This window comes from Centrocercus urophasianus, unplaced genomic scaffold (genome assembly GCF_019232065.1).
Source record: "Centrocercus urophasianus isolate 14NV4802_14NV808 unplaced genomic scaffold, USGS_Curo_1.0 seq_27, whole genome shotgun sequence".
Taxonomy (NCBI): domain Eukaryota; kingdom Metazoa; phylum Chordata; class Aves; order Galliformes; family Phasianidae; genus Centrocercus; species Centrocercus urophasianus.
Window position 1 is genome coordinate 618,758 of NW_024884833.1, and position 20,013 is coordinate 638,770.

The following is a 20,013-nucleotide window of genomic DNA, read 5'->3' on the forward strand; positions in this document are numbered from 1 at the left end:
CCTTCACAAGCCTTGCTGTCCTTCCTTGGACCTGCTCCAGCACCTCAGTATCCTTCTATAGTGAGGTGCCCAAAACTGAACACAGTACTTGAGGTGAGACCTCACCAGTGCTGAGTACAGGTGCAAGGTTACTTCCCTAGTCCTGCAATTCCTGATACAAGCCAGGATGCATTTCTTTGGTGTCAAGTGCACTGTCTGTCAGTGCAACTAGAGAGCTAGGTTTTATAAAATATGACTTGGAACAGATTAGAAGAAGACCTTCTTTAACATTTGAGTTCATGCTACTTAATTGAATATGGCATTATGCATACCCACAGGAAACTGGCCTGCGTGCACCATCAGTAGTCTTGGATTGCTAGAGTTCAGGTTTCAGATAATGTTTACACAGGGTGTAGACTTACAAAACAAAGCAAGCTAAGTACATCGAAACCAAAATCCAGAACAAGATACTTGAGAAATGATGTAAGGAGAATACTTTGTTAGACAAGATTTAACTCAAACTAAGCCCTTCACAGTATACTAGAGAAGTTGTCTCATGCTTTCTAGGGAATAAGAAGAGAGGAGTAGATGGAACTACAAGGAAGAATTGATGTGATACAGACAGAAGGCAAGTTTGTTACCACTCAGTAAACCTAATCACTGAAAATGACAGATTTATCTCAGTCTCTGCCAGCATTTTGCTTCATGTAGAATCTGTTACTGCTGTGGCAGTTCTGACAAATTAGAACTTCAGTCTCAGAAGCCTCAGTTCCATACAAAAAAACCAGCTTAAGAGTTAAAATTCAAAAGGTTATGATACTTAAATTCTGACCAACTTTATTAGAATACTAACATTGGTAGATAAAAAACAGCACAAAATATTAACATTAGCAACGCTACCGGTAGTACATGAATTAAACAATCTACTTCATCTGTTTTTACAGAATATAAACAATTAGTCCTACAGTTAATGTTTATTACTATAGCTTTACACATCTGCACCTTCTCTAATTTCTGTAACCGTATTTTGTATACCACATCACAAACTGGGAGTTAACTGTTAAAGCTTTAGCACAAAGCAGAGAAAATGCTGAATCGAGGCAACTCCAACATCAACTGCTGCGGAACAAACACGTTCATACCTACTATACTGATTGTATTTACATTTTGACTGAGTGGTGATTCAATTAACGAATGTGGTGATTATCCAAAATATACACAGTATATAAATCCCCTATCAGGTCTGGGAGGAAAAGGCCATCCTGATGGACTCAGAAACTCGAGCTGGAAGCAGTGTTATGAAGAAGCTCTCTTCTGCTCAGAGAAGGGAGATTCGTAGGCTTCCATTGGTGGGCAGGTACAAACCAGATGTTGGTCTCCATATATGTCATCAATGCGAGCAATCGTGGGCCAAAACTTGCTTTCAGGCTTCACAAAAGGCTGTGTGCAGAAATAAAAAAAGACATTATTTTAACTGTTGCACTAAGCAGCTGCGTAAATGTAACAGACGCCTGAAGTTTCAACAACAACCGAAGTTGGAGTGTGAAATCAAGCCTCTGGTGCATTTTCAATCCCATAAAGTCAACAAGTATGTATAACAAAAATGGCAGTTAGTTAAAGGAAAATTTAGATTCTCAAAAAAGTGCATCTCTGTCCTCTGACCCGAGCTTGCAAAGAAGCAGTCATGAAATGAACAAACTGTGATCCCTTGAATTACTGGCTAATGGGCGGAAACCGAAGAAAAGTGAAAGAGACTATCAAGATCTGCACTGTTCAATGCAGTAATAATTTATATTAAAAAAAAGTAAAACAAATATAATAAGGTGGTAAACTTCCTAAGTGCAGTTAAATTGTTCTTCTTTGAAACAGTGCATGGCAATAAGGCAGATGTAAAGTAGATGCAGTTCAGTTTCAGGTGAGAAAAGTTACTGACAAGATTGTGGAAAAAGCAGTTTTACACAGTGCTTCCAAGAAATCAGATACACTGCATCCCAGTCTGTCCTCTGTAGCTGACGCATTGGTGCTGCCTGCCCCATGCTGCCTTTCCATCTCATCAAACCCTCCTCTAAGCTCCCCATAGCAGAGTGCTGAACATTAAATGTGGTCTCTGTTTTCAGAGGCTGTGGTGCAGTATGTCTGAATTGAAGGGACTGGAGCTGTAACTTGCTTCCACCAAGAACAAACAATATCCAAGTGCTGACATTACAAATCCAAGTTCACGTTTCCTTCATGTCTAGACATTTTTTTAAAGATCTTTTTCCTTGTCTTGAAAAAGAAAACTTATAGAACTGCTGTAGAGCTCACACAAACGAACTGTGTAATGGCAAAAAGTACTTTGAAGTGTTTATTCCTACCAGACTAGTTCTTCTGCAATAGATCAGAAAACCACAGAGCAGAAAGCAAATTCATACATTACCACATCACTAACATTCCATCGTTTACTCACCAGTGGGAATGCTGCCACTTCTCGGGAATAAGGGCGATCCCACTTTGAAGAAGTGACACAGTTCAGAGTATGTGGTGACATCTGCAAGCACAAAGGCGTGTATGACATGAAATTACTGGACTCAATTGAATGTATCTGTGAGAATCTTCCTTAAGATTCACATCATTACAGAAAAAAATAATACAGACTGCTGTCTGGTATCTCCTTGAGACACAATGTATCTCGGGGGAAAAAAAAGAAAAGAAAAAAAAAAGGAGTGGATCTAAAACAGGAAGCCAGCCAGTATCTAGATGCATTCCATTTTGTCCAACATCACCCAAGATGTGAACGTGCTTCCAGCTTTTCACCACATTCCCTCAGTATTTAAAGATTCAGTGCAGCCTCACAACAGTTAACCAGAACTTGAGCCTGTAGCAGTATTGTGCCATAGTAGCTTAAGTAATTCATCTGGTCTTCATTTAACTGTTAGCTTTAAGGTCATTTCACTTCCTTTCTTAAATCAAATAAATAAGTAAGCAGTACTCCTTCACTAATTTAAGATGGTCCCCAAAAGTAGAGATCATATGCTTCCTTCAGTAACTTTCTCTACTGTGTCTGCAAAGTTTGAGCTTTTACTTTAAAAAGTCAGAATTACAGGTTTTGAGAACTTTCAAGGTTTCTAAAGAATTTCAATCTGTAATCCCTGCTACTTCACTGCCACACAGCTATTTTCTGGAGTACTGAAAGACTGGGAAAGGGGCTTAAGCAAGTCTCAAGAGTAAAGCTGGAGCTGGCAACTTGCTCTACGTGTCTTCTTACCTTCAGAGGGTTAACCTGGGGGTCCATCCTGCCCTCCTCTATTTCAGCAATTTCCTGTCGAATACTGATCATTGCATCACAAAACCTGTCCAGCTCTGCCTTGTCTTCAGACTCTGTTGGTTCAATCATGAGAGTCCCTGCCACTGGCCAGGACATGGTTGGAGCATGAAAACCTGAAAACAGAATCAGTCACTGACAACGGGTCATAAGCCAACACATGCACAGCTAGCAATTGATTCAAAATTCAGCCCTTTAATCTTTACAGGAGTGAACGCATGGATTCGTCGTGTACAGACAGATTTTAAAGTATTTAAAAGACAATTTTATTATGTTATTTACGAAAGGGTTTAAAGTTATTCACTGATAATGAAACGATCTTAAAAACTGCGCTTTTTGCTCTGTTAGTTTTTAACTCAACACATATTATTTTTCAATAATATCACAGAATGTTTTGTGTTGGAAGGGACCTTTAAGATCATCTAGTTCCAACTCTCCTGCTGTAGGCAGGCACACCTCCCACTAGACCAGGGTGCCCAAAGCCCCATCCAGCCTGGCCTTCAGTGCTTCCAGGGAGGGGTATCCACAGCCTCTCTGTGCCTGTTCCAGTAAGTCATCGCTCTCATGGTAAACAGTTTCTCCCTGATATCTAGTCTAAAATCTACCTTCTTCCAGTTTGAAACCATTTCCTCTCATCCTGTCCCTACATGCCCTTATAAAAAGTCCCTCCTCAGTCTCAGGTACTGGAAGGTCTTTTTGGAGCCTTCTCTTCTCCAGGCTGAAAAGCCACAGCTCTCTCAGCCTGTCTTGTCGGGGAGGTGCGCCAGCCTCCGAACTTCAACTTCATGAAGTTGGCATGGGCCCACCTCTCAAGCCTGTCCAGGTCCCTCTGGATAGCATCCCTTTCCTCTGGCATGTCAACTGTACCACTCAGCTTAGTAGTGCCTGCAAACTTGCTGAAAACTCGATCCCACTGTCCACGTCCACTACAAAGATGCTCCCAGCACTGATGCCCGAGGAATGCCACTCATCTCCAGTCTCCACTTGGACATTGAGTCATTGACCACCACATTCGGAGTGCAACCATCCAGCCAAATCCTTATCCAGCAAGTGGTCCATCCACCAAATCCATCTTTCTCCAACTGGCATCTAGGATGGTGCGTGGGACAGTGTCAAACGCTTTGCACAAGTCCAGGTAGATGGTATCAGTAGCTCTTCCTTTATCCACTGATGGTGTAACCCCATTATAAAAGGCCACCAAGTTTGTCAGGCATGACTTGCCCTTGGTGAATCTCATCTTTATTTTCCATGTGTCTTAATAGGGCTTTCAGGAAGAAATATTCCATAATTGTTCCAGGCACAGAGGAGAGACAGCCTGGCCTATAGAATCATAGGTTCATTAGAGTTGGAAGGATTGTTAAAGGTTGTGTTGTCCTACTCCCCTACAATGAAGAGGGATGTCCACAGCTAGATTGCCCAGGACCTCATCCAGTCTGGCCTTCAAAGTCTCCAGGGATAGGGCAGCAAACACATCTCTGGGAAACTTGTTCCAGTGCCTCACACTCTCACTGTAAAAGACTTTCCTTATACCCAAGCTAAATCTACCCTCTTTATGCTTGAAACCATTTCCCCTTGTTCTGTCACCACAGACCCTCCTAAAGAGTCTGTCCCCTTCTTTCCTGAAGCTTTACATACTGAAAGGCTGCTTTTAGTTCACCTCAAAGCCTTCTCTTCTCCAGGCTGAACAGCCCCGTTATTCAGGTTTATTGCCATTCCCTGCTGCTCACTTCAGCATTTGGTCCCTACATCCTCTTATCATATGCCAATGCAAGATTAATACAGATTTGTGCAGTAGGAGATGAATTAAAAAATGGGTTGCTTGTTATCATTTCTTTCCTGCAGTGCTGCTAAACACAGCCTTTAGGCTGCAGATCACATTCTTCAGAGCAAGCATACCAAAAACAACCTTAGAGTGCCCAACCAGTCATGTAATTGCAAATTGGGAGGGCAGTTTACAAAGGCGGGGAATAGCAGCAGGTTCTTCAGTAGTTATAACAACTTCATGGATGCAAAAGATCTTTAATGAGCTTAATGAGCATGTTGAAAAATGATGAGATGATCAAGGCAGATTCATCATCCGTAAGAATGAGACGTTTTGGGAACCTTTTAGAATAGATTTGTGAATTTCTCATTTAGGCTGCTGTTTAAAAGACATTTGACTAACCATAATCCTGAAGTCGCTTAGCAAGATCCACAGCTTCAACATTTGCTGTTTTTTTGAAAGGTCTTGTATCCAAAATAAATTCATGGGCTACGTAACCTGTAAGAAAAACAGTGTGGTTTACTTTTGGGAGAATAGCACAACCCATTGAGCAGTCTATCCTCATTGGTTTTGTGTAGAATATGATAAAGAGACAAAGTAAAAAATATCTGCTTTGTCAAAATCTCTACCAGGTAAGTACCAGGTAAGAGCTACACAACCCAGCATGTGAACACTGGTCCTCCAAGACCCACATGAGCTAAGAGGCCTCATTTTCCAAGATGTATAGGAGAGGGTAGTCCAAGTAGCTCCGTATGATTTGTAAGCTCTGGGAAAATAAATGGATTTGTCTGTAGCCCAACATCATTTGGATCACAGACTTTTTCAAATTGGCCACAAATAAGAAAACTGATTTCATGTTACATCAGAGAAAACCTCAAATCTGTTGTTACAAATAGGCTAAAGACCAAAGTTATCCAAAGTCATAATTCCGAAGAACTATGTTCCATTTCTTTAGTGAATCCTTCAAAATTTGAAAATTTTATTTACTTCCTTGAGGAAATTATATATTCTCCTCAAATGCAACCTGCAGGTTTAATCAGTTTGTACTCTTAAGTTCAATAAATGTGTTTTGAGCTGCATACATACTGTACTCAAGTTTTCTCCGGTGCCATTTGGCTTTAACAAGCAAAATAGCATTTTATTATAGTTATGATGGTCTAGTGTAACAGACAGGTAATTGTGTCCTTTCTTACTCCCTACTTTTACAGGACAGGAGAGTTGCATTAGGGAGCTGGAATGTAGCTGAAGTATTTCCCATTGTCAAAGAGATTCTCATCCTCCTTATAAAACAGAACAAGGAAACAAAGTGAGGATAGAAATTTTTCATTTTTTCTCAGAGGATTGTATGTAAGGGAAAGTTTATGATGAAAAGTTCTTACATTGTTATGTGGGATATAGAGAGATTAGGAGAGGCTTGGAGGCCTGACATTGTTGCTTCTTTTTTTTCTAATGCGTCATTAATTTACTATTAGACTTCAAGGAGAACAGTTGGATTTTCCAACATTTACTCCATCTCCTGCCATCATTTCATCTAACTACAAAAAAAAGCATTTTTAGTTCTGCCTCCAGCTACCTCTGTTCCATTGCAGTACCTCCACAGAAGCTGTAGCAGGCTATTCCTCTCCTTGTGTATGGAACAGGAGAAGACTGAGATTCAGCTGCCACATAGCATTAGGTAAGAGCTATACTGCAAGCCAGCTTTTACACAAAACATTTTGAAAAGAGCTTTGTAGAGGAAATCAAATTGCCACTACTTGCCTCTTACTCCTCTGAAAAGGATTTTGTAGTGCTTCTCTAGCCTCTTTGCCATGTAGTTTGCATTTAATATAGCGATCTCAGAAGCATGTTTAAGACCTTTTGCTCCCATTGTCTGAAAGAGGAATAACATGAGAATGTTTTTATATCTGTTTCTTCAAGCAAGATAAGCATGTTCTTATCCCAACAAAATGACAGAGTGGGAACACATGTGGCTCATTTACAGCAGCACACTGCTACTGCAGGTTTCCACATTGGACTCACAGGAAAGCACATGGAAGACATGGCTTGTTAGAATGCTGTGTGCCTAAGACCACATGTGGTAAGTAAACAGGTGAGTAACTCAACTCCAGAGATGGAGCAGCTTTGAAATGAAAAGAGCAGAACTGGTGAATTTCATCAAGTGGCTTCTATTTCTGCCTGTGCCCCTGCCACTGCCTGCATCTTCAGGCAAAAGGCACCCACAGAGCTGCCTGAAAAGCAGACTCTGCTGCCTGAACAGACACTGCTTTGGTGTCATATCACAGATGAAACTGTGCATTAACAAAGATTAGAGCCAATTGAATACTATTGCATACTTAATTCTCAGAGGGAAGGGCTGGAATTAGTGTTTGGCTTTGAGTTAGGCTGACAGGGAGAATGCCAAAGCAGCCCTTGCAGTTCTCTCTGTAGATGGGACAACTGGGAAAATAAGTAGTTTCCAACCAGCTTTTAAACAAAAATTTAATGTCAGAGACAGCAGAGGAACAAGGCTGACAGCAGATTTTGCCTGATTGTGCAGACTTGTCCACAAGTCCACTTGTCTTAGAATTATTACTGACAAGAGTCAGAAGAATGCAGGCTGTATGGGTACAACACCACTGTCATCCTGCCATATTAATAATTGTAACAGATGGCAATAGGCATTTCTACCTGAAAATAAGGAGATTCAAAGGATTTTAAAAATCTCTGGCTATGCCATGGGTGCACTGCAGTCTGTGCACTGCACTTAAACTGTCTATGTGATTTTAGTGATAGTGGTACTCAGGTCTGCTGAAAGAGAAACAGCCCTTCAGCTGATATGCCTTAAAAAAAGTCTACACACCTTGATATACACCCAGGAAATGGGCAATATGGCACTGGAACCCCAAGGTGCAGCACTGACAGTACCCAAAGGACAAGCATCCTTATCCGTCTGAATTTTGATGACAGGATGGGTAGGCAAGTAGGGAGCCAAATGTTTCTTCCTAAAACAGAAAGACTGACTTTAGAACTTAAATGTGTGCTGCTGTGTTACCATTCCTGAACATTTTCAGCATTCAGCATTTCAGATTCTCTTCACATTCCTTCCAAACACAGTCCACTAGGAGATCCGGTCAGTGTCTTCTTCGGCAGAAAATGTAGTAGCTTAACTGTTGCCAGCGTAGGATGACACTCATTTTATAGACCATCAGAAGATACTCATGCAGCTATCCAAATAAAAATTATATTTTAAAGGAACAAGATTTATTTTTTTTAACAATAAAATTGGTCTGTAGGATAGAATCAAGATTTTCATCCACCATTTCAGTGGACTGTACACAGTATCAGTCCTCAAAGCCCACAGATCAGTTCTGTATCCATTCAAAAACCAGACTGCTGAGCAGGATTTGCCATTCATACTAAGTGCCAACATGCAGTCAGGGCTTGCAAATACCGATGAGCCTCATCACTCAACAAATCAGCACGATTCTACGACATGATTATCCAGGAGAAGGACTAAAGTTTACAAACAGCAATATACTTCTCACACGAATAGCTCTATACTTAAAAGAACTGTCAATCAGGATTCATTAAGGGATTTTGTTTGTTTGCTATCTGGATTTATTTTATTTAAAATAAATTCCTTAAAAAAACTTAATTTAATATACTTACACTCCAATTGGTCCCATTCCAGGTCCTCCTCCTCCATGGGGAATGCAAAAGGTTTTGTGAAGGTTTAAGTGAGAGACATCAGAGCCATAATCTCCAGGACGACACAGACCCACCTGTGAAGTGAATACTTATATGTGAACTGATCTCCTGGCATTGAAAGATGCCCTCAAGAAAATTACACTGTAAGAGATGTTACACATTTTCCCATTTTCCTTTAACATGATGCATCACAAACAAGTATCAATGCAAATGCTGTGAGTTTTTTGCTTTAGGAATTCTCATTCATGTTTAAAGAATGCCTCTGACAAAAATTAGGCAGGCTAAGTCATTTTCATTGAATCATAGAATGGCCTGTGTTGAAAAGGACCACAGTGATCATCTGGTATTTCAAAGCAAACTTACATAAACAAAAAGTATACCAGCAACTAACTCCTATTATTATTCAAGGAATACTCACCACCTCCCCTGAGCCCTGCATCATCCTGTAATGAAGTTACAGCCTGAACTGAATACTGCCAGGATACTTTTTTCCCAGAGAAACTACAGGTTCAATTGTATTATATCTGCCTAGGAGATCATATACCTGGGCGTTCATATTTGCTCCATCCAGGTAAACCTGGCCTCCATGTTTGTGAATCAGATCACACACATCTGCGATCTCCTCTTCAAATACACCATTGGTAGAAGGGTACGTGATCATGATGGCTGCCAAGTTGTCTTTGTGCTTGTCCACCTGGAGGCAGAGAGGCAGGCAGAGGAAAAGGTCACTGAGGCTCATAAAGCTCCTTCAAGACAAGACCTCTACTCAGCTAATGTCTATCAGCCTAAGTCACTTACAGCAAGCAAAAAGTGCCGGCTCTCATATTCACCAACACCTAAGCAGGAGTGTTTTCTTGATAGGTCAGAATTTTAAATTGCAGAAGCGTGGTATGAGAAGTCAAAAAGCAGACACTTTTGAGACCTTTAAACAAACCAGGTGAAACACTTGCTCTTCAAGGTAACGTCATGCACAGGTTATAGCTTTGTTTTCAGCAGCATAGATCTATTACTACTGTAAAAAGCTGCTCAAATATGTATTTTTAAAAATGTGTCCTGCTAATTCCTTGGATTCCCAGGATTCACCTGCAGCAAATCTACTCAAAAAAGTGAAAAAAGTTGCCTAGCAACACCCTCTCCAGCAGAGATGCTCTTGAATTGAACCAAGTGAATGCTACAGTGCAGTCTGAAAGGTCTCAGCCTCACAAACACGCTCCTTTCATTTCAAATACTAAACACAGATGGGAACGTTTTGCTGTAAAAGAGCCTGCTGAGACTCACTCAGCCACTCCTGCACAAAAGATCCTCAAATTAAAGGAAATCTCATAAGTCACATGGCTTGAATCTGAATGAGAAAAAATGAAAGAAATACTTATTCTTTTCAAGTACATATTCACTATTTTCTGCCCTATTTTCTCTCAGATGAGTATCCAATTTCTCTGTCAAAACTATTACCTGTTGAGGAGAAGGAGTGCTCCTGCCTTGAACACTAAAGCTGATTAAATACTCACCATCGCTTTTAAATGGGAGATATCAATGCTCCCATTTTTATCCACTTCAATTGGCTGAATCTTCATTCCTGCCATTTGTGCACTTGCTGGATTTGTACCATGAGCAGATCTAGGAATAAGGCAAACCTTGGAAGGAAAAAGAAGCAGGTCTATAGTACAGCCAGTCATACAGGTCTTTGAATACTATGGTTCATACTCAGCACAAACTCATTATCACAATTCTTAAAAGGGAGACAAAGGAAATGTTTACCAGTAAACTGCTACTTGCATCAAACACTGAAACTTAGTTTTCTTTGGAGAAACCAGGCAGAAGCATCAAAATACCCATTAGGAAAACAAAGTTTCCTTTGCTCGATAAATCATATTTAGGAAACTGTGGAAAATGTGTTTCCAGAACATCATTTCAGAGACTTTTTACTGCAATTATTCATTTATTGTCTTTATTTTCCAGTCTGGTGTTGAGTATAGTGACCTGGCAGGAATAACTACCTGATTCTAACCTTCCACTAAATCCCAACTGACTTAAGCATTTCCTTCTCTATTCTATTGCCATTTCTTTTATTATAACTAACAAGTTTCAGGCAGTTACTTACAGCCTCTATACAGCTCAGTTAAAAAAAAGAGAGAGAGAGAAAGAGAGAGAAAAAAAGGAAGGGCTTTTACTTATATAAATATTAGCTCTTATCAGTGACAATTAGGAAAATAGAGATCTGGAGTTCACAGACACTTACCAGGAACTCCATCCATTCTAAAGTTAATAAATACACCTTTTTCCTTCCTCCCTTCCTCCCTTCCTCCCTCCTTCCCTCCCTCCTTCCTTTCTTTTTAAGCTCTTTGCTTCTATTAAGTGGTTATATTAAAATATTTGTCTATTTTGTCTATTACGATTCTCTTGAGAAGATAAATTTAACAAAGCTCAGTAAGTTACTCAATATGAGCTGTATTAAATAACGAACATCAAGGCTGTTGGTTGGGTTTCTTGTTTGTTTGTTCGGATGATTTCATGGAAAAATGCACTTTGACCTCTACCTCATGCTCCATGGAGATGCTAAGACAAATGCTGATTACTTCAAAAGCTATTTCAAGCTACTAAGCACTCAGTCTCAGCAGATGGATATTCGCTCTTTTTGCATTGAAATAACAGTGTTTCACTGTGCAGCTGTGCTGAAAGAAATACAAAGATCATGGCTCTACTGGTGACACATCCACTGTGACACTTCCATGGTAATTTTAAATGGTAATGTTAAGTGCCACCCAGTCCTGGTGGATTGTATCTGCAGCTGCTGGATTCAGAAGTTATTGATTAGACTACAAAGCAAACAGATGCTGTGAGCTGTAATTGAATGTAAGGTTGTAGGTCTTTTTTCCAGAAGAGGGCACCAGATCCAAATGAGGCTGACTGCAAGAAGCTTGATCAGCTGCTTCAGTTTACTTTCCTAAATTGCAAAACAAATAAGAAAGCAAAACAATAGAAAACAAACAAACAACAAAAAAACCCAACTAATCTCTTAGCACAACACTATGTATGTTTTGCAGAAGAAGCTAGTGAGAACACCTCTACTTTCTATAATATGGTCAATATATGGAAAGAAATGGGTGTGAAATGAAACAGATCTGAACTTGAAATTTACAAGGACAGACGCTAATTCATAGAAAGTAGTGATGCTACAGAGTCATGTATTAAACACTATAGTAGTAATAAAGTTCCACAGTAGTGACTTTAACCTTAAACACTTCAGACCTTCTTCTGTTGCCTCTTCATGTGTCTAGAACAGAGATCAGGCTGCCTACTAGCAATGAGCCCTGCCACTCAATCTTTCCCTTTTCACTTCTGCTTTAAATTTAAAATGGCTTTCTATATAAGGCTTTCTTTGCATCGCATACATAGTAGCCTTCCAATGTGAAACAGAGAAAACAGAACCAGCAGTTAGTTACAGTTAAACAAAAGCATCACCACAAAGGAAGGTTGAATAAATTCTGTAGGCAGCTGCAGTACCTGCACAGTTAATCTCTAGAGTTAGAACTAAAACTATTAAACATGGCTCCTAGCAAGAACTGGTTCGTCTTTGGGGTTAGCTATATCACCACTCAGGTTTACAAGAACTCTCTTTTATCAGGCTTCAATGGTACAGCTGAGAAGTGATTCCTTGAGGTCAAAGTTTCAGGTAGACAGTACTGAAGAGAATAAAAATTAAGACTTCTGAGTCTAGCCTTACCACCTGAAGATTATAATTGAAAACTGTTTTCCATTACTCATCCAGAACTTTGTGGAGCTTAATAAGAAAGGCTATCTTCACATATTTTACAGAAATTTATTTGAAGCAGTTTAAATAGCCAAGGATGAGCCTTGATACAGGTGATTCCTGTTAATGGGCCTTGTCTCAAATGTGGTGCTGTCAGACCCCGTGCCTTGCCTACGATGTTGCTCTGGCTACATGGAGGCTGGATAGGCACAAAACAGTATGAGCTGCTGGGAATGGGACCACAAGCCCATTTGGGTATACAGTACCAAGATATCAGAGGTATCAGCAGCACCAGGTAAAAGCCCAAATCCTCCCATCCCCTGTCTCACAGGGTTCAACCTTCTTGGGGCACATTTTTCTGTCACCTCAACAACAAGTTCTTCACTCTTATGCCAGCACCAAAACAGGTTCCACACACACAGTAACAAGCCAAAGATGTTAAATAATAAAATCAAACATCTGATGTAAGGATGTACAAAAAACTCAAGAGCTCATGCAAGAAAGCTGGACAGATCAACAGCTGAGGAGAAAAGCGAGGTGTAATCCTCGTCTCCACAGGGTAGCTCACACAGAACAGGAACAGCATCATTCCAGGGACATATGTCAGCCCAGACACATGGCCATTGCTTTTATCAGAATGTTCCCAGTCACAGCAAAATGAAGTGATAAGCAGCATAGCAAACTGCAAGGTCTGGAAGCAGCCATTTAAAAGCCCTGAGCTCAGATACACAGTAAAGCAACAAGCTCTGTGACCAGCATAGGGAGCCTTCCAATAAACAGATTGGCATGCTCAGATCAAAACTGTAATTACCTTAGCTCCACGTTGGACACCAAAAAGGACAGTGGTGGGTTGGCCTGGCCAACAGTCAAACACCCACATAGCTGCTCACTCATTCCCCTCTCCCGTGGGACAAGGAGAAAATAGAGGTAAGGTGAGAAGATTCATGGACTGAGATAATGATAATTTAAATAGGGAAAACAAAAGCTGTGTCCACAGCCAAACCAAGAAGAGGAATTCCTTCACTACTTCCCATCAGCAGGCACATATTTAGTCACCTCCTGGAAAGCAGGGCCTCAGCATGTTTAATGGTTGTTTGGGAAAATCAATTCCATAACCATGAACTTGCCCCTTTCATCCTTCTTTTCCTGAGCTTTGACTGTGGAGTATGACATTACATGGTGTGGAATACCACTATGGTTAGTTCAGTCAGCTGTTCTGGCTGTGTCACCTCCCAGCTTCTTGCCCACCCAGCCTACTCACTTGAGGAGGGGGTGCAGGGCAGAATGGGAAAGAGGAGCCTTGACACTCTGCATGCAGTAGACAAAATAATGGTGTAACTATTAGTGCTTTACCAGCTACATATGCAGAGCACAGCACCATACGGCCTGCTGTGAACAAAGCTAACCCCATCCCAGACGGACTCAAAATGGATCCAGACCATTTGATAAAACTTTTCCTCACTCCCACTGCTTATTCAGTGAATTAATACTTTTAATACAGTACACATGATCTGTGAGGAAAGCAGTGAATAACAAAAGGCTTGTCAGAGACAAGGACACTGAGCCTAGTTTTGGGTGAGCCCTAGCTTCCAAACCAACTCTCCTGTCTCCACTTCCCACCCCCAGTTCCTCCCCAGACAAGTGTTGACACTTACACTTCTATGGCGTTCTCCTTTTGCATTTAAATAAGCTTTGATTGCAGCCAAACCTGCATACTCTCCTTGGGCTCCACTGCAAGAGAAAAACAAAGGCTGTTAAGAAAGAACATGAATCAGAACGGATTACCACTCTGCAGAAGCTTTCTGCCAGTTTTGTCTTTCACATTTTCTTCAGGAATAAGTTTTTGGAGTCCTTGTGAAGGAGCAAATGTTAAAAAAAAAACAAACAAACAAAAAAAGAAAACCCTCCTACCTGTTTGGTTGGAAGGAGATTTTGTCATAGCCAGTAATCTCACACAGGTCCTTCTCTAAATCTCTGAAAAGCTGCTGATACCCCTGAGCTTGCTCCAAAGGCACAAAAGGGTGGATGCTGGCAAATTCTTTCCATGAAATCGGCTTAAACAAACAAACAAACAAAATCCTCAAGTGTTGTAAAAAAAAAAAAATTCTGAAGACAACTCTGTTTTGTTGTTAATTTCTCTAAAGAAAATAAGCTGCCCTTGCTCAAATAAAAACCAAGTATTTCTTGCATGTCAACATAAGTTCCCAACCTCTGTGAAGGATGATTCTCAAAAACATTTTTTAACATTCAGGACATGTTTAAAATCCTCACTTGCCTCTTTTTAGTTACTTGTGCTTATGTGCAGCTGTGAGATCACAGGGCAAAAAGAGATGATTCAAGGAACAGTGCCTAACAATCTGCTTCATAAACTTCTGTTAATTTCAATTTTAATATAAAAGACAAAAAAAAGTAGGGACAAGGTACAGAAATGACTGAGAGGAGGGGGAGAAATCTAGCAAGCAAGTAGCAACAAGGAGAGAGAGGAAAAAATCAAAGGGTATTCAGTACCCAATGCTGGCTAAGCTGATACCAGCTGTAAAGAAATGAAGACAGATGGAGACTCCAACTCCTCACCTGAGAACAAGGACTGTTCCCCTAAGGAGCAGCAAATTGTCTAAAGGCAAGAACTGTGTTTTACTGTAAGATTTGTGAAACAGCTAGAAGTTAGGTACAGCAACAGCATTAAGGAACATGAACGTAACACCCAATATTTATTACATATATTACAAATACATGGCTATTTTTTTTTCCCACATGAAGCCTTCAAAGCCACTTTCTTGCTTTTGCTGCACTCCTTACGAACTTCTTGAAGCTTTTTCAAAGTAAAAGACAGAGTCAACCCCATTAGCTTATTCTGAAACTTGGGGGGGGGGGGCGTGCCCCCTTATGGAGACCTAGAGCAATGCCACCCTGTACTTCTCATGTGTCCTCATTGACACTGGCTGCATAATGTAGGTTGCAGGTAAGACACTACTATTGCAACTTACCGCAAGTTCAGCTGAACTATTAAGCTTCATTGTACAGGACCCCTAAAAATGGAAAACCGTTTGTCAGTATATATTAAGAGATCTGCTCTGAGAGTAATGCTTCCTATTTATTATGTTGGCTCACAGCGTCAGAGGCAGATGGTGTATGGCAGTCAAGGCTGAACTTTCCCACCAACACCCTGTTACATTTTGGTGCTGTGTAACAGATGGCAGCAGAGAGACACTCTGACAGAATGATGACTGACGTGGAAGTGCAGATGAAGTGAAGGTGTGTCACTGACTTCCTCAGGTTGAAAAGATTACACCCACTGACATTCATTGACACTTGCTGAACGCATCTGGAGACCAACAGTGGTGGTGGGCACTGAGTTTCAGCAGTGGCAACAGCAACAGTGGGTTACTTCCACTTGTGCAGATCTTCACAACCACAGCATGCAGGCTCTTGTTCATCACTGGTATAAGTGAATAGCTAGCGGTGGTGCCTACACTAAAAACTAGTATTTTGTAGCTGCAGATTTACTCTACCAAGCAATGTTATTGTGCTCTTTGTATTTGTTGTAATTTCCATGGAAATAAATAGGAGGCATTACTTTCAGGATGATCTACGTATGTATGTAATTTTTTTTCTCTTGCTGGCAAATACCCACCAAAGGAATCATGCTGTGAACGAGAGAAATATCTTTGTTTTCTAACTTCTTCATGTACCGCACAATATTTGTCTCAGAGTGATAGCTGGAGGACACAAAACATGGTGTTAAGGCAAGCAAGAGAAGCCCTACCACCAGGCTGATCTATATTCCAAAAAGGAAACACTACTGCAAAATAATAATAATAATTCTTAAAAATTAATAATAAAAAAGTAAGACTATGCAGGTGTAAGTGCAGCCCACCCCTTTAATTTTTAGTTTTTATTAGATACTTATTTCAAATCATTAATTTATGCTACCTAGGAATAACGTGGATGAAAAGCAGCTGTTATCGGTAGCTGAGAAATGCTATCACTGAACGTTGACTTTGCAATTTCAAGAAAGTCTGCCAATATTAGGTCTCAAATAATACTTGTACAATGTAGCAAACTGATGAAAACATACATTCTACCTGTGACCATGCTTTGCTCAATTCAAATTTAAAAGTTGTCTAAAAATGCTACTAAATTGATTATTTCAATTAGTAACAAGTGACTGTGACTACAGATACAAAACTATACTCAATGGACTTCCCAGTACAACTTTTGAAAGACAATATTATCAGTTTCCATTTTTAAACTCAGATTTACAGCAATTTCACAAACCTGTTGAAAACCTGATGTGTCAAGAATTTGGAAGTTCTCTTAAACGGGGTGCTAAGGATCCCCTTGGTTTCTTCACCCATTCCTTCAGCAACTAGTTCCTTTGACACAAACAAACACAAAGTCAGAGACTTTCAGATACATTTCTCTTGTCATCTTCACTTTCTAGAAGAAATAGCTTGAATCAGCAGCATACCACAAGCCATAGTCAGTTCTCCAGGTAAAAACACTATTAGCATATGTACATGTTTTTATCTAGCTTATCAACAGTATAATAAAACTGGCACAGAAGTCTCAGTAGTCCCCTCATCTTGGAAGTATTGCTGCCAATCACCAATGATATGCAAAAAAAAAAAATAATCCTGTGGAACAAAGATAACTGACCACCATGCCCTCAACTCCACAAAGCAAGTAATGGGTTAACATAGTGTGTCTAGAATGACCAAAAGAACTAGGCTTCATAACCAGCTGAATACATCACTGTTGATTTATTCTGTCTCTCGCTGTAAGGCAGGATCTGAAATTGTCAGTATTTAACAAACAGATGCCATAAAGATAACCCCTACGTGAAAACACAGTTTTGTTTTTCACTGCATTTCTGAAACATTCAGATTAATTTAATGCATGTTCTGTTGTCCACTTACGGCTGAAGACTCGCAACCAAAAATCCATAATATGTCATCGAGGTCTTTCTCATTTACAGTTTCATCAAGTGATACTCCAAGCTATGGACAAAAGCAACACTCATTAATCAAAGCTGTCATTTCTGGGGGCATACTCTATTTGTTTTTGCCAAGAAAATACATTCCAGACACACATGACAAAAGAAAAAGACAAAAATCTCTACATGCAACAGTATGCAAATGTCACATTGTTTTATGTAACAGATGCACAAATTTCATTAATATACAATTTTCTGATTCCCACCTTTCCCTTTCTAAGCCATCCACACTGAACAGATCACAAGCTGGATAATTTGTGACTTCAATTCTAACACTTCTAAGTAAACTGGAAAATCTCCTATTTTGCTAGACCACTGCCACTTCAATCTCATTTTAAAGAACAAGATTTTTCACAGTCCTTAGTGGCTACCATAATGTGGGCTATATTATCATCTGTCTTTAGAGCCAAAGGACCTGAAATTTGCAGGTCATGAATTCCACAGTTTAGATTCTCTCTATAGAGCCCTTAATGGAATATTTAAAACGAAATAATTAGAAAACCTATTAAGCATAAAATGAAAACACAGTACATCTTTCTGGAAATTTGGCACATTCTTTGTTCTGTCTTTATAATTGACTGTTATATCTGGCCAAATCACAAGAAACTTTTTCTATTCGATTTCTATCAATTATTAACTTCCTTCTTTTCAACACATTATGAGTGGAAAAAGTCATGCTATAAAATTTCTGAAAGGTTTAAAGTTGCTTACTCTGCCATCACTGTAAATCCGAAAATTGATCTTCCTAAGAGCTGCCCTGTCCAAAACCTCTTTGACCGAGCATCCACATGTGACCGTCAAGGTATCAAAGAACACATCATGATGCAGTTTATGACCAGCTCGCCTGAGACCTATAAAACACATTCAGTTAATGCTATCGTCTGCTCTAGTGCTTGCTTACACAGCAACACTACATCAGACTTGCAAGTAAATGCTGCTATGCACTAAAAAGAGACGTTCCCCTTGTGTACAGAGCAGTGAAATCACCAGCTTTAATAGCAAAATACCATTGTGCATGAAATGCATCTGTATCAGATTCAGGTCTAGTTAGTAATGCAGACTGATCTGACAGAAGACCTTTCTGACAAATCCAACAGATTTGTAAATACATAAACTTCAGAAGAATAAGTATACAAATTAAATAAGGACAAAATTGCAAGATTGGAAAGCAAAATTTTCCTACACAAATAGGTGTTAGCTGTCATGGAATTTGCTATTACAGAGTTTAAAGGCTTAGTGCTTTTCAAAACCAGCAAGCAGTCTTCTAGCCGAGCTGGCAAACAGTGCATGGATAATTGCTCCTGTCCCTCTCCAGCTCACAGCATTCCAGCTTTGCACAGCTCCTCCTGACAGCAATGACAGTCACATCAGTTAAAAGAAATTCCACACCACAGTCCAGCTGCTGTCATTATTTACTACTGCAAATGCTGTTCTTTCAGACAGCTATTAAGCTTTGGGATTTCACTGTTGGTGCTGAGTATGACACTCCATGTAACTGAACTGAAATGTTCCCCTTTCTTTAATCTCATTTATTATCTATTTTTGATAAGTTATTAGCATGTTTCTGGGTGTAAACCAGAACGGTCCAAAAAGCAAAGCACAGGTCCCGCAGATGGAAAACAGCATTATCAGCTCGAGACTTGCTATGATGATTTCTACCAGTTTCCCAAGGAAATAGAACACCTGCAAGCTCATTTTGCATATGTATCTAATTCTTGGATTTCATTAACAAAAGAAAAGAAAAACATTAGCCATGAATTTTCTATAAACATACTCCTTTATCTGAGAGCTAAAAGACATCAGCTGGCAAGGCAAACAAGCAAACCACCAGAGTCTCTTATTTAAGAAGGTGTAAGGACTGAAGAAGGGCTTCTGCAATCATTAAATATTCACCTTCGGCCAGGATTAATGTAGCATTGTGTACCCGTCTTGCAATATCCTTTAATCCATCAGACCCATGATAGACACCATACATGGCTGCCATATTAGCCAGGAGAGCCTAGGATCCAAATACAGTTTAGCATGTTATTATTTACAAATATTACTTCACATTATTTTGGTGGGATGTTTCTTTAGTACCAGGAGAGTCACATGTCCCCAGCTGATGTTACACTTTTATTGTAATTGCCCATAAAATAAAAGGTGGGAGACACAAAGTGTATTTATGAAACTGTAGGTACCATGAACTCAATGCCCTTTGAAATTTAACTGTCAGTTAACATGAATCAAAATTCAATTATGCAGCAAAGAAGGCTGAAGAATCATAAGTAAAACTAGAGTTGTAAGAAACTGGATGTATAGTATTGCTATAAAATACTTTTTTATATTTTTTAAATTTTTAAATATTTTTAAAATTTTTAAATATTTTTTATGGAATATCCCATGAATGCTAAGTAATCAGCTCTTTTAGCAATAACAATTATTCTATAAAATAAAGCACAACAGTAGGAGTGTGAACAATATATCAGTAGGAACAGAAAAAGTTTATAAACTTGTCTAGCAGATGCTAAAGATAACTATTTACAGTAATTGCAAAT

At 39.6% G+C, this 20,013-nt stretch overlaps 1 protein-coding gene across 1 annotated transcript in view; it reads right to left on the reverse strand.

Moving 5' to 3' along the window:
• Positions 1–799: 799 nt before the first annotated feature.
• GLDC (glycine decarboxylase) overlaps positions 800–20,013 on the reverse strand; it is a 37,707-nt gene continuing 18,493 nt past the window's right edge. Inside the window, exons 9-25 of the mRNA XM_042826786.1 lie at positions 19,370–19,475; positions 18,188–18,327; positions 17,400–17,480; positions 16,759–16,856; positions 16,115–16,199; positions 15,468–15,509; positions 14,392–14,534; positions 14,136–14,211; positions 10,238–10,363; positions 9,274–9,423; positions 8,691–8,803; positions 7,882–8,023; positions 6,801–6,912; positions 5,445–5,540; positions 3,224–3,396; positions 2,426–2,506; positions 800–1,419 (exon numbers count right to left, since the gene is read on the reverse strand). Of these exons, the coding sequence (XP_042682720.1) occupies positions 1,276–1,419; positions 2,426–2,506; positions 3,224–3,396; positions 5,445–5,540; positions 6,801–6,912; positions 7,882–8,023; positions 8,691–8,803; positions 9,274–9,423; positions 10,238–10,363; positions 14,136–14,211; positions 14,392–14,534; positions 15,468–15,509; positions 16,115–16,199; positions 16,759–16,856; positions 17,400–17,480; positions 18,188–18,327; positions 19,370–19,475 (1,908 nt within the window). The 3' untranslated portion in view covers positions 800–1,275. The remainder of the gene's footprint in view (positions 1,420–2,425; positions 2,507–3,223; positions 3,397–5,444; positions 5,541–6,800; positions 6,913–7,881; positions 8,024–8,690; positions 8,804–9,273; positions 9,424–10,237; positions 10,364–14,135; positions 14,212–14,391; positions 14,535–15,467; positions 15,510–16,114; positions 16,200–16,758; positions 16,857–17,399; positions 17,481–18,187; positions 18,328–19,369; positions 19,476–20,013) is intronic.